The sequence below is a fragment of the Prionailurus viverrinus genome, chromosome B1 (genome assembly GCF_022837055.1).
Source record: "Prionailurus viverrinus isolate Anna chromosome B1, UM_Priviv_1.0, whole genome shotgun sequence".
NCBI lineage: Eukaryota > Metazoa > Chordata > Mammalia > Carnivora > Felidae > Prionailurus > Prionailurus viverrinus.
This window is the reverse complement of record NC_062564.1, coordinates 28,574,010-28,588,298: the sequence shown is the minus strand read 5'-3', so window position 1 is coordinate 28,588,298 and position 14,289 is coordinate 28,574,010. Positions and strand designations below refer to the sequence as shown.

General features: G+C 37.1%; 1 protein-coding gene across 6 annotated transcripts in view; it reads left to right on the top strand.

Moving 5' to 3' along the window:
* The window catches only part of TEX15 (testis expressed 15, meiosis and synapsis associated), a 101,544-nt gene extending 96,839 nt beyond the window's left edge, over positions 1-4,705 (top strand). For all 6 annotated transcript variants that reach the window (XM_047857514.1, XM_047857518.1, XM_047857516.1 and 3 more), the window contains one exon: positions 2,717-4,705. In XM_047857514.1, coding sequence (XP_047713470.1) covers positions 2,717-2,754 — 38 coding nt within the window. In that variant the 3' untranslated portion in view covers positions 2,755-4,705. The remainder of the gene's footprint in view (positions 1-2,716) is intronic.
* Positions 4,706-14,289: the final 9,584 nt, after the last annotated feature.

Below are 14,289 nucleotides of genomic sequence, written 5' to 3'. Positions count from 1 at the left end.
CTCTCTCTCTCTCTCTCTCTCTCTGCCTCTCCCCTACTCATGCCCATACTTGCTCTCTCTTAAAAATAAATAGACTTTAAAAAAATGCCTAGAAATACTGAAATGAAATGCAACAACATTTTAATTTGTTTGCTTCTGCATAATAAATCAGGGGATTGTGGAGAGTGCTTTTTATATTTTCTAGATTTCCTACTGTGAAAATACATTATATTGATAAGTGGAGGAAAAAAAGAGTAAAAAACCAATTTGGCAAAGAAATTTCAATCTGATAAAGCAACGTTTCTCTCTTTTTTTTTTTTTTTTTTTTTAAGAGAGAGAGTGAGCTGGGTAGAGGGGCAGAGGGAAAGAGAGAATCTTAAGCAGGCTTTATGTTCAGCATGGAGCATGATGCTGGGCTGGATCCCATGACCCTCAGATCATGACCTGAGCCAAAATCAAGAGTTGGGACATTGAATCACCTAAGCCACCTAGTCGCCCCTCTTTCTCTTGGTATTCTAATACAATATTTGGGCATACGTGAAACGACTTAGTAATTTGCCACTAGAAGTTGTAATTTTTTTCTCTTGAGCACAATTCTGTTTATAAAATATCATAATTAGGGGTGCCTGGTTGGCTCAGTTGGTTTAGCATCTGACTTCGGCTCAGGTTATGATCTCAAGGTTCTCATGAATTCAAACCCCGTGTCAGGCTCTGTGCTGACAGCTCGAAGCCTGGAGCCTGCTTCAGATTCTGGGTCTCCCTCTGTCTCTGCCCCTTCCCCACTCGCACTCTCTCTCAAAAATAAACATTAAAAAAAATTTTTAATATCATAATTAGAACATAAATGTTTAAAATTAAATTAAAATTTATATACACCAGTATTAAATCAAATTTTAAAAACAATTATTAATAATTCTGCAAAAACTACAATTATCCACTAACACCCCAGTATTCTACCATCAGAGGTAATGTGTATCATAAGTAAAGTTAACAATCTTTTAAGGTCTTAAATAGAGAAATGTAAGAGAATTTTTTTCAAATTAAAAAGTTATTTCCCGGGTCTCCTGGCTAGCTAGTCAGAAGAGTATGCGACTCTTGATCCCAGGGGCATGAGTTCAAGCCCCATGTTGGCTATGTAGAGATTAATAAAAATAAGTAAACTTCAAAAAAATGATAATAGGGGCACCTGGGTGGCTCAGTCAGTTAAGCGTCTGACTCTTGATTTTGGCTGAGGTCATGATCTCATGGTTTGTGAGATCAAGCCCTGAATCTGGCTCTGTGCTGACAGCATGGAGCCTGCTTCGGATTCTCTCTCTGCCCTCCGCCTCGTGCCCTTTCTCTCTCAAAATAAACATTTAACCAAAAAAAGAAATTTTTTTTGTTTAAAAAAAATCATTGGAGTTACTACTGACACTCTGTGACCTGTAGGATAAAATTCAAATATTTTAGCTTGGAATGCAGGGTCCTTCACAGTATATGCAGCCTCATCTCCCACCACTTCTACCTTTGTGTTGAGGCCACATTGAACTTCTTGCTGTTCTCCCGTATGACAGTTCCTCTTGTACTATTTGTGCACGTTTCTCACATGATACGGCATGTGAGTATTATATGGTATTCTAATTATCTCTGTGTCTTTCCCTTCCCACCTGGCCCACCAAATGAATTTAAACAGGACTCGAAATTGTTCATCTAAAACAGAACCTGAAGAAAAACTATACAGGAGAGGAGAAAGAAATAGGAATGGAAGTGGGGAAGTATATGACTGCCCTTTTTCCTTTATTTTTTTTTTAATTTATTTTGAGAAGAAGTGCACACGTGCTAGGGAGGGGCAGAGAGAGGGAGAGAGAGAATCCCAAGCAGGCTCTGCACCATCATCACACAGCCAGACGCAGGGCTCCATCCCACGTGAGACCATGACCCAAGCTGAAATCAAGAGTTAGTCGCTCACCGGACTGAACCACCCAGGTGCCCCATGTGCTTTTTCCTTTTTGATTAACTTGATGTGCTGCCGCTCCTGTAAGGCTAAACACCCAACCTATAGTAGATGTGGCAAACTTACGAATTAAAGTAGAAATTTTCATTTCAGAAGAAGAAAATGTTGAATACAATTGTTTCACAGAGGTTCTCAGTTTGAGCTTTCTTGTGTTCTTAAATAAAAAGATCTCTCTAGAATCAAGTCCAGCTTTGATTCTCAAAAATCTTAATTGTTAACCTGCTTAGTTATATTAATCAAGTGAAAATAAAAGGAAAAGAAACAATTATTCAAAAGCAACTCTAACAGTGTTAGGCAATAAGCACAACACTCAGTTTTCCTGAGTGCAAATAATCTAGAGATCACCTCTCAGGCTTTCAGGAACTACCTCCTTCTAAAGGTGTGAAAATCCTTGTGACTCATTTATTGATGTTTTTGCTCATGGTGCTTGTATTCAGCACCATAAATGGAACTAAGGGAAGGGGCCAAGTGAGCCCTGTGTGCAAGGCACAGTGAATTCTTTACTCCATTTAAATCTCCCAGAATACCTACGAGGGATGAAGAGATGTTACTGTTCTTTACAGATAAGGAAAGTACTTCTTGAAGAGCCTTAAATAACTTTTTCAGGATCCCATGGCTATCAAAGGGCAGATATGCAGTTTGAACTCTAATATCTTGGTTCTAACTTAACTCAGGTCTTCCACTATTGTGTGCCATTAGTCTGTATTGCTAACTTATCTCAAATCTTTGTGGTTTTTCTTCCAGTTCCATGGCAACAAGAACCGTTTCAGCCAGGACAATGAAAAAAAGTCTTCTGTCTACTGAAATAAAGGGGATTTAACAAGTTTTTCCAAGCATTTTTTACTTAACTTTTTTATATATGTAAATGTGGTAGGAAATATAAACCATATAGCCCTTTATAAAATGTTTAAATGTAACAGCGTATCATAGAATGTAATTGGAAAATTTCTGACATCTAAAATACCAAAATTAGTTCCGTGCAATATTTTAGTGAACTGTACTAGGCTATTTTCAATACCTATATTTTCAATAGGCTAGTATTTTCAATAGGTTAATGTTTCAATATCAGAAACATTAACAGTATTTTGAAATTTATATTTTGAAGTGTTTCTATCACAACTGTTAACAGCTTATATAAACATTCTTTTGAGATTAGTCTAATGGAGTAAGGAGAGTAAATGTAACATTTAATATGATTAAAGTTAAGCAATAGTAGTAAAATCTTCAAAGTAAGATTTTTGTAAAGTCTGATATTTTTTGATATATTGTTTATGGTAACATTGTGCCATTTACCTTAGATTAAAAAAGGATTTTTTTACTTTAATTGATCGATCAAACCAATAATTTTATGATTCTTGATACTTCATATAATTTACAATTCTGTGTCTAATGCAACAAATTCCTTTAATTTCAATATTTTCAATTTTTACTTACAATCTATATTTTAATAGGGAATTTGGTTTGCATATTTTCTGTGTTTGTCCTTGAGTAGAGATTTTTTAAGTTTTTATGTTTGAAGTAGTTTTATATCATATTGAAATTAAAGCACATTTAGCACCTTTTCTAGTGAGCCCTTTCCACAAGATTATTTCTTTTGTATTGTATTTCACAATTCAAACTTTTTTTAAAAGTGATTTTGTAGCAAATAATAAGGGCTAATTTCTTTAGCTTATGCCATTAGTTTAGTTGTATTTTAGTGATTTAAATAATGCAGCACATAGAGTTTTTTAATCCTGTGGTCATAGATTTTTTTTTTCTTTTTCCAGCACTCCACAAAAGCAAAAAATGTCTCAGTAATAATCATCGTAGAACAGGGGTGTAGTGTATAACTATGGTCTTCAGCACTCTCTCTGCCCACTGACATCCATTCCTGTTTTCTGTAAGATTGCAGCTAGAAAGATCCCTCTCGACCTGACCTTTCCCCAAGTGCTAGTGGGCCCAAAAAACGTGACACAGACTTTTCATTGACTAAATCTAATAGACAGCAGAGCCTCAGAGTTTTCTCAGACTTTTTATGTGAGCAAACTTTTTATGCTATCTAGCACAGGCCTCCAAAAAGAGTATAATTCAGCCAAATTTATTGTAGAATAACTAATTTTTCAATTTAGAAAAACAGTAAGAACTCCCAGGGTAAGCCTCCCAGAGTAACCAAATAGGAGAGAATTCAGATTACTTAGGGTTCTTTTCTAACAAGGGGAAAGTAAAGAGGAAAAGTCCAGCCAAGACTGCAACTGAAAGAAAGAAGGAATCTGGAGACTACAGAATTAAAGTAATATCAAAATAATACAGGTGGGGGAAGGGGGGTGTTGTCCATACAGTTGTTTTATTTGAAAATAGTCTAAAATTCTGAACTCCTGAACAGGTATTAAAACAGTAATACTAACATTCAAAAAACGACTTTGTCTCAGTCATTTGATTTATGCTTGGTTATTGAAAGATGTTACAAATTTATTACTAAAAATGCCTCTATTAGGTAAACAAGAAGTTAAATGTTAAAAGGATGCTTTCTTTAAACAACATTCAGATTCTGTTGATACTGTCTTGTGATATTTTTATTTCATGAGTTTTAATTTCTTCCAAAAAAATGAAAAACACATATCTAAACATTCAGTTACATTTTAAAATCTACACTTTGAAACAGAGCATAAAAACTGTAGCATTTTCTTTTTTCCCCCTCTCAAATACGTGCTTTGGTCCTAAAAGTAAAAGAGCAAATTAAAATTTGAGCAAACATTGTAAACAAACAAAAAACGCTGCTTATTTGTCAATATTATTGTTTTTTGGAACTTAAGAGTTATCTGAATAAACTGAATTCCTTCTAGTTTCAGTGTTTTGGGGTTTTTTTTCCTATTTTGTTTCTTGACTAATGAGCAAATACATGGTTGGTCCTTGGCTTACACATGCCCATTACATGAAAAACAACCCACAATGAACTGGCTGAATTAGATGACTGAAGTGCTGGAGCCCTCCATCCACTGCAGCTGGTTTTGCCTTTATCACCTTCCTTCCTTTCCCCTCACTCTACAAACTTCTTTCCTGCCTGGAGTTTCATAGGATAAACCAGAGTCCCTGCCTTCATGCAGTTCTCCTGCTGTTCAAGAGACACAAGTAATAAACGTGTGTTTATCACATCATGAGAAGTAATATGGAAGAAACAAAGTAATGGAATGGAGAATGACTGGATGACACGTATGTAAGCTGAAATATTCAGTGAGGTAATCAACCTAATTTCTATATTCTTACGTTTTAATTATATCACTCTGCCTTCCATTGATGTAAAAGTGCCTCTACAACCTAAGTTCTGAATCTAGCCAAAGACTAGACTCTACCTCCATTTCCCCAATGAGAAGATTCCCAAAAGTGTTGTTTAGTGAACTTAAATAAATATATAAACTTTTTAGAGATATAGATACATGTTTAAATACCAATTGGATATTATATAAAAATATTTAAAATGCTTTTTTTAGCTCATTTTGTAGAACCGTTTTCATTGTATCCTGTCATGTATCTTCGACATCAATGTCTTTGCCATCATTAGAGCCAATGACAGAATTTTCCAAGGCAGATCGTCCTTACTTACAAGTTGTTTGAGGTGTATGCTTTTTAAATCTGTGTACATATCAAAATCACTTTTCACTGAAGTCATTTCAGGCTAATTTCTTCCCCAAAGACATTCTTGAAAGTAATGACTTAAGTCTTTGCAATAGAGTAAGGCTCCATACATACTCCTTTTTTGTTTTAATGTTTGTTTATGAGAGAGACAGAGCACAAGCAGGGGAGGATCAGAGAGAGAGGGAGACACAGAATCTGAAGCAGGCTCCAGGCTCTGAGCTGTCAGCACAAAGCCCGATGCAGGGCTCGAACCCACGAACCATGAGATCATGACCTGAGCCAAAGTTGGACGCTTAACCAACTGAGACACCCAGGCGCCACATAACATACTCCCTTTGATGGGTGTAATTTTAGGGGAAAAAATATGTTCAGGTATATGTGGCATTTTAAAACTATTAAATCTTTTTTTTTTTACAGGCATAGTTTGATTTCAATGTTTACGATATTGACAGTGCTTGAGTACCATGATAAACTCCCAGGTTTTCATGCAGCTTAAAAAATAGCATATTGTGGAGGAAGAAAATTAAATTATCTCTGATGAATATAATTGTAAGAGCAGTGACTACAGATTCTTAGCTAATGACAAGAAACTGAGAAAGTAAGAAGCTGTTACTTAGTAATGCAATGTGGAAATAAGATTTAAAAGAACTTGTTAGAAATTAAGACGAAAATTTTGTAAGGTTATAAATCCTACTCATTTCTTGAGGTGTAAACTCTGCTGCCTGCTTTATTGTTACTGTCTTATTTCTGAATCTTGTAACCATTAAAGAACCCCTCTGGTTCTTTAATTTGTAAGAAGCTTCCTCTGAAATATTCTATGGAACTCTTAATCTTTTAATACATTGCATTCTAATTTGTCACAGGAAGCTGCATATATCTTGGGATTTGTAACTGCTTTCATTTTTAAAGTGTATTTTCCTTTATTTGATAAGAATAATACTTAGGTCTATGACAGGTTCATTTTTTTATGTGAAAACATTTGTTTTGAGAAAACTAGTCACTTGAACATGTTTGATTAAAGATTTCATTCACATTTAGTCAGCAATTACTGATCATGTGACTTGTGCTAAAAGTATGCTCTTCTGTTTGTGCATGCATCAACTAATCTTTATGTCAATCCCATGAAGGAAAGCATTATTTGCGTATTTCATAATGAATTCATTCAGAGGACCCTTCAAGATATTTTCATACCTCAGGTCGTCTTTGTGAACATCAGTTAAAAGTTTCCAGTATTGTTGGATTAAAAGAATGTAAGATCTGTCTTAAATTTCTCTTCTTTGACATGTTACTTGCATTTTTAATTCCATATATCAATTTGTGTACCTAATACATAATCCCTTTTAAATTTTGGATTACAGAATATGCAGAAAGCATTACAGTAATCTTAGATTTTTGCATGTTCAATTAAAAAATAATTGCTCTATGTGCATACAAATAATTATAATCCTGTGGCTAATATTATTTTAGTTATATTAAGAAGTGAGTGTGTTTTTCATGTTGGAAGTTCTGCTAAGTCAAGTAATTGACGACTCCTAATCCACTGATTCCCAACCAAGGTGTTTTAAAACCATGTCTGAATATTAATGAGAATATTACTACTGAATTGTAAAGTTAAAAAATGGTTAGAGTGGTAAATTTTGTTATGTATTTCACAATTTAAAAATAAAAATAAAAAGGAAAAGTCCTGCCAGGAATACTTTAACCAGGGATATGTTCTATAGGATGTGCTTGTACTTCCCTTCACTCCTGTGGTAAACCAAGGGTTCGGCCAACAGATAATGCCAAGTTACTATGCCAGATTGAGATCTTGTCAAGGATGTTAAGTCTCTTGTTCCTCTTCATCGACTTAAATCATTCCATAGGAGACTGATGGTGTGATGTGTATCCCTCTTACTTCCCCATATTGCATAGACCCACACACATAATGTCAGTGGAATGCTTTAAGTTATGCATTCATGTGTGTCTCCTCTGTCTAAAGACCTCTTGGGGCTCCTGGGTGGCTCAGTCAGCTCAGCATCTGACCCTTGATTTCAGCTCAGGTCATGACGCGGTGTCGTGGGATCAAACCCAACATCACAGTTTGTGCTGAGCATGGAGCCTGCTTGAGATTCTCCCTCTTCCTCTCTCTGCCCCTCTCCCACTGATGCTGTCTCTTTCTCTCTCTCTTTCTAAAAATAAAGACATCTCAACTTTTCAACATGTATAACTCAAAAAAGATTGTTCAAGACTCATCTTTGGGTTGCCTTACTCTTACAAGTATTCCTAAATCCCAGTAGGTTGAATTATATAGTCTTCCTCTTAAGACCTATTAACACCAAGCAGAAGCATTTTTCACATTATTTACCTCACTTTGTTTTAATGGCTGGTTTCTTGCATGCGTCTCCCACTCTTACAAAGACTGTAAGCTCCTTTCAAGCCAGAAATGTCTCATTGATTCTTTAATTCCAAATGTCCAGCATATGGCTGAGCTCAGCAATAAAAGATGCATGATACAATTTGCTATTTGTAACTTGGAGTATATTTATACTGAGTGGAATGGATTTTCATTTTGTCTTTAGGAAAGCAAGAAAATTTTTGTCGTTCCCACCCTCAAATCTTGGGGTTGGTTTGTTTTTTTTACTATGACTGACATCTAAAGGGAGCACCCATAGGGTGCCTGGCTGGCTCAATCAGTAGTGCATGAAACTCTTGATCTTGGGGTTATGGGTTCAAGCCCCACACCAGGAGTAGAGACAACTTAAAAAAAAAATAAGGGCACCTGGCTGGGTTAGTCGATAGAGCATGCAACTCTTGATCCTCGGGGTTGTGAGTCCAAGCCCCATATTGGGTGTGGAGATTACTTAAAAAATAAAATCTTTTTTTTTATAGTTTAAAAAATGTTTTTCCATTTATTTTTGAGAGACAGAGCACAAGTGGGGAGGGGCGGAGAGAGAAGGAGACAGAATCCAAAGCAGGCTCCGGCTCTGAGCTGTCAGCACAGAGCGTGTGACGTGGGGCTCGAACTCACAAACTGTGAGATCATGACCTGAGCTGAAGTCAGATGATTAACCGACTGAGCCACCCAGGCGCCCCAAGAAATAAAATCTTTAAAAAAAATCTTAAAAAAAAAAAGTAACACCCAGGATATTCACTAACAGATTGTTTTTACTTTACCATTTGATGAGTACTCACAGAAGGTTGTAGGAGAAACTTCTTATCGCAGGCTCCTAGATCAGGAACCCAAAATGCAGGGTGCCAATGTTTTGCCCTGAAAAATTGGTGGAAGACCACACAAGTAACACAGCGGGCTCAGCAGGCTATATGTGTGCATTTGCAATAGATGACATACTTGAAACATTACTGTGATTGATTTTGTATAGTTGACCTGTGAGAAAGGTTTGAGGATGGGTATAGGTCCAGGAAACTATCACAGAAGTAAATAGTCTTGGGATAGCTTTGAAAAGGTGAGAGGGAAGGAAGGTAGAGAGCCAGCCTCCTATAGGGGGTATGGACCAGAAAAGGCTTCAGGACAGCATCTGAAGAGAAAAAGTGGGGACAAAGTCAGTTTTGAAGAAAGTGCCACCCATCTCCAGAACTTTCACATTTTGCAAACAAACCTTAAACCCATTCAACAACTCCCCTTTCCCCTGTCTCTTCCAGTTCCTGGCAACCACCATTCTACTTTGTCTCTGTGATTTTGACTCCTCTAGATACCTCAGAAATGGGAGTCTTACAATGTTTGTCCTTTTTTTGACTGACTTATTTCACTTAGCATAATGGCCTCAAAGTCCATCCATGTTGTAGCATGTGTCACAATTTATTTCCTTCTTAAGGCTGAACATACCATTGTATGTAATACATTTTCTTTATCCATTCATCCCTTGAACATTTGGGTTGCTTCCATTTTTTGGCTATGATGAATAATGCTGCTATGGATATTAGTGCACAAATATCTCAAAACTGCTTTTAATTGTTTTGGATGTAGGGGCGCCTGGGTGGCTCAGTTGGTTGAGAGTCCGACTTCAGCTCAGGTCATGATCTTGGGGTTCATAAGTTTGAGCTCTGGGGCTCTGTGCTGACGGCTCAGAGCCTGGAGCCAGCTTCAGATTCTGTGTCTCCCTCTCTCTCTCTGCCCCTCCCCTGCTCATGCTCAGTCTCTCTCTCTCTCTCTCTCTCTCTCTCTCTCTCTCTCTCTCTCTCTCAAGAATAAACATTAAAAAAAAATTTTTAATAGTTTTGGATGTATACCCAGAAGTGATACTGATGAATCACATTGTAATTCTATTTTTAACTTTCCACGGACCTACCATAATGTTTTCTATAGTGGCTCCACTGTTTTATACTCCCACTAGCAGTGCAAGAGGATTTCAATTTCTCCATATCCTCACCAACACTTGTTATTGCTGGATTGTTTGTTTATAGTAGCCATCCTAATGGATATATGATATATCGTTGTGGTTTTGATTTTCATTTCCCCAATACCGCTGCTGTGCTTTTAATGCCCCAAATTCACTATATACATATATATCTTGATATATTTTCAGCCAGTGGAATATTGGGAAAAAATATGTCCCCCACACTTGATTTATAAAAAATCTTATGACATTCCAAATGCATAGACAGAACATTATGGTGTCAAAAATAGGATAGGTGTGTTGATATCACAGCTAATACTCAATGTGAACCTTTTTCTCCACTATTGCATGTTTGTCCTAAAGGTTTTTTTTCCACATTTATCTTTCATGTGTAGCCCTTGGTTTTCCTGGAATGTCATGAGTGCCATGCCAGATGAGAGCATATTGAAGAAAATTGTAGATAGACAAGATAACTACTGTTGTAGACTCTAAGTCTAAAGTTCTCTTTTGGCCAGCAAAAGAGCAGACTCAGGATTAAAACAAGAGATGGCTAATGTCTAGGAAAAGACAAGAGCCTTGAATAAGGGTCCTTGCCCCGTATTTATTCAGATCACAAGGCTTGCAAATGTGATGGGCATGTACAAGGGGCAAAGAAACTAGGAACATTAACTTGGGGATGTGAGGGGGGAAAGGGGATTTTGAAGATATACTGTGTTTGGGGTTTGGGTCAATATAAAACAAAATCCAGGCGCCGGGCAGATGGGTAGATGGTTGTTAACAGCAGACAGGAGGCGCCATGACTGTTTATCTTTGCCAGCCTTGGGGATGAGACAGCTAGGGGGAATAACCTCAGGGTTAGTAAGGCACCTTTTATTTTGTTAATCATCTCTGCTCTGGGATGCTTTGCCTGCAGCACAGTGGTCCATGGTCCACCAATTTACCTAACCTGGCCCTATTCTATGAAATTAGCTTTTCTCCTATAGTAGTAAATTTGGGGTGCTTTCACCCTGAATATCTAATCTTGTTATTCCTATATATTGGGCACCTTTGTGACATTTCTATTTCAGGCCTTTGCCTCTCGCTATTTTTGGGGGTCAGCACCCACTCCTTATTTTGGGGTGCCCTTGCACCTCCCTATTCCTGGCACCTTTGTGCCTCCCTATTCTGGGGGTGTCTTTGCACCCCCCTATTCTTGGAGTGTTAATCTGGTTTACCCAAACTCAGGTGTGAGCATTTTATGGCTTTGTATTTCTTTCTTTTTAAAAAAAAATTTTTTTTTAACGTTTATTCATTTTTTGATAGAGACAGAGCATGAGTGGGGGAGGGGCAGAGAGAGAGGGAGACACAGAATCCGAAGCAGGCTCTAAGCTCTGAACTGAGAGGACAGAGCCCGACATGGGGCTCTAACTCACAAACCGCGAGATCATGACCTGAGCTGAAGTTGGACGCTTAAACGCACCCCATGGCTTTGTATTTCTTTATGCCTTGTTAACCCATTGGTGTAAGCCCGGGGGATTCCTAAGCTTATCCCCCACAAACTACTGTGTACAAAACTACTGTTTATTGAAACCATTTTGTTTGGTGATCAGAAAGCCATGTTTTAAGCATTTTACATTCCAACATGATAGCTTCTTGTTTGTACGTGGGTAATTAATCATATTTTGTTACATTTCTAGGAAATTGGAGATTTGGGGTTGGGATGTGCATTATAATTTTTCCTATTTAAAGAATTGGAAAATGGGCTCCTATTGTTGCAGAATGACCTTGTTTGCAGGTAAAGGTTACTGATTTTACCTCTATTTGGATCTGAAGAACAACAAAAAAAATTTTTGAAACAGTCACAAACTTATAGAAAAGTTGAAAAAACTTTTACTTTTGGGCTGTTTAAGGGTAAGTTACTGACTTGACACCTCACCACTCCTTGAATACTTCAGTGTGTGTTTCCTATAAAGAAGGAAATTCTCCTACATAACAGTATGATCATTAAAATCAGGAAATTAACACCAATACCTTACTACCGTCGAATCCTTAGACCCCATGTAATTCTCACCATTTGTCCCAGTAGTGGGTCGTACAGCAAAAGGATCTAGGCTAGAACCACATATTGTATTTCATGGCCAGTTCTCTTTAGTCTGGAATGTTTTGTCGGGGTTTCCTTGATATTTATACCTTGACACATTGGAAATTTATAAATTTATACAGTGTCCCTCAGTTTGAATTTGTGTGGTGTTTCCCCATGATTACATCTTTGGCTAGACCCCAGCTTTTCACGTTGAACAAACATATACTAAGAACTAATAAGCTAAAATGTAGACATAGGAATAAGAAATGATTTAAGTCCCAAAAATCACAAAAAGGAAAACAAAATGGATTTGACAACAGTTTCTATTCAAAGAACTTCACAGAGAGATGACAGAATGAGGGAAATTACTTGACACAAATAAAACTAGGGATTAACATATACAACATACTCCCGGAAATAAAACAAGAATATTGAGCCTGCTGTGATTTGAACAGGCAAATCACAGAAGAGGAAGCCCAAATGGCCAACAAATGTATAATGAGATATTCAAACTAACTACTAGAGACAAAATGCAAATTATAATGAAATACCACTTCATACTCATCAGAATTGCAAAAAAAACCCCCAAAAATCAGAAAGGGGGATAAGATCATTAGAGAGATAGGTCAACTATGGTGCATTCATACAGTGGAATACTATATATTAAAATTTAGGGGCACCTGGGTGGCTCAGTCAGTTGAGTGTCCGACTTTGGCTCAGGTCGTGATCTCATGGTTTGTGAGTTTGAGCCCCATATCGGACTCTGTGCTGACAGCTCGGAGCCTGGAGCCTGCTTCAGGTTCTGTGTCTCTCTCTCTGCCCCTCCCCCACTCATGCTCTGTCTCTCTCTCTCAAAAATCAGTAAACATTTAAAAAATATTTTATAAAAAAAAAGTTAGAAGCGGGGCGTCCTGGTGGCTCAGTTGGTTAAGGGACCAACTCTTGATTTCGGCTCAGATCATGATCTTACGGTTGAGAGAGCCCCATGTCAGGCTTTGCACTGACAACACAGAGCCTACCTCAGATTCTCTCACTCCCTCTCTCTCTGCCCCTCCCCCACTCACGCTCTCTCTGGTCTCTCTTAAACTTTTAAAAATGTTGAAAAGAAAACTTAGAAGCTAAATACAGTAATGGTCATCATTTAGTGAAGTTGCAAATAAATGCATAGCACAATTCAAATATGCACGTAAGACATAATACTGTATCTTTTACACGGATAATTTAAGGATATATGTCAAATACATTAAAGAATATTGTTCAAAGGAGAGAAACGAGATCCTGTATCCAGGATGAAAGGGGAAAACAAGGATTTTGCACAGACATGTTGACAATGTACTGTAAAATAAAAGGATTAAGTATACCTATGCATCTGAGAATCAAAAGAAAGTGGGCAGCTAATTTCCACAGCAAACTATGAAAAGATATAAATTACATCCATGAATTTAAAAAATTATGTAACTATAGCAACTTTAACTATTTTTTAAAGTGTTAAGATGACAATAAGTTAAATATAGTTGTAACCAAGACAGTAAATGTCATAAGTTCACCTGTCAAAAGATGTATGAAGATAAAAACTTACTGTGTTGCACTGTTCCATAACTAATTCCATGACAGTAAATAGGTATATTGCAATTGATTTCAATTTTGACACTTAGCACAACCCCTACAAGTGAAGTGCAAAATCCTTCACAAGACTGTCCCCACTTCAGGCTGCAGCCACAAATTTCAAGTGTATCCCAAGCAGGCTACAAATTCAGGGGTTCCCAATGACCCTTTCAGTTTCAGTAATTTGCTTAAACAACTCACAAAATTCACTGAAACATGACGGTTACAATTATAGTTTGATGATAAAGGATACAGATCAGGAACAACCAAACTAAGAAATGCTCGGAATCTCTACAGAGTTTCAATATCCAGAGTTTTTATTGGGGTTTTATTACATAGACATTTTAATCAAATAATTGATCACATGGTTGAGCTCAATCTGAAGCTCCAACCTCCTCTGAGGTCAGGCTGGCCCAAAGTTGGCTAACCTGTCATATGACATGTGTTTTGGGTGACCAATTCCCATCCTGTAGCTATTTTGGGGCCAACCATGAGTCACCTCATTAGTATAACAAATATACTCCTATCATACTCCTATGGGTCTGTTCAAATTTTCTGTTTCTTCTTGTTTCAATTTTGGTAGTTTATATGTTTCTAGGAATTTGTCCATTTCTTCCAGATTGCCCATTTTATTGGCATATAATTGCTTGTAATGTTCTCTTATTATTTTTTGTATTTCTGCTGTGTTGTTTGTGATCTCTCCT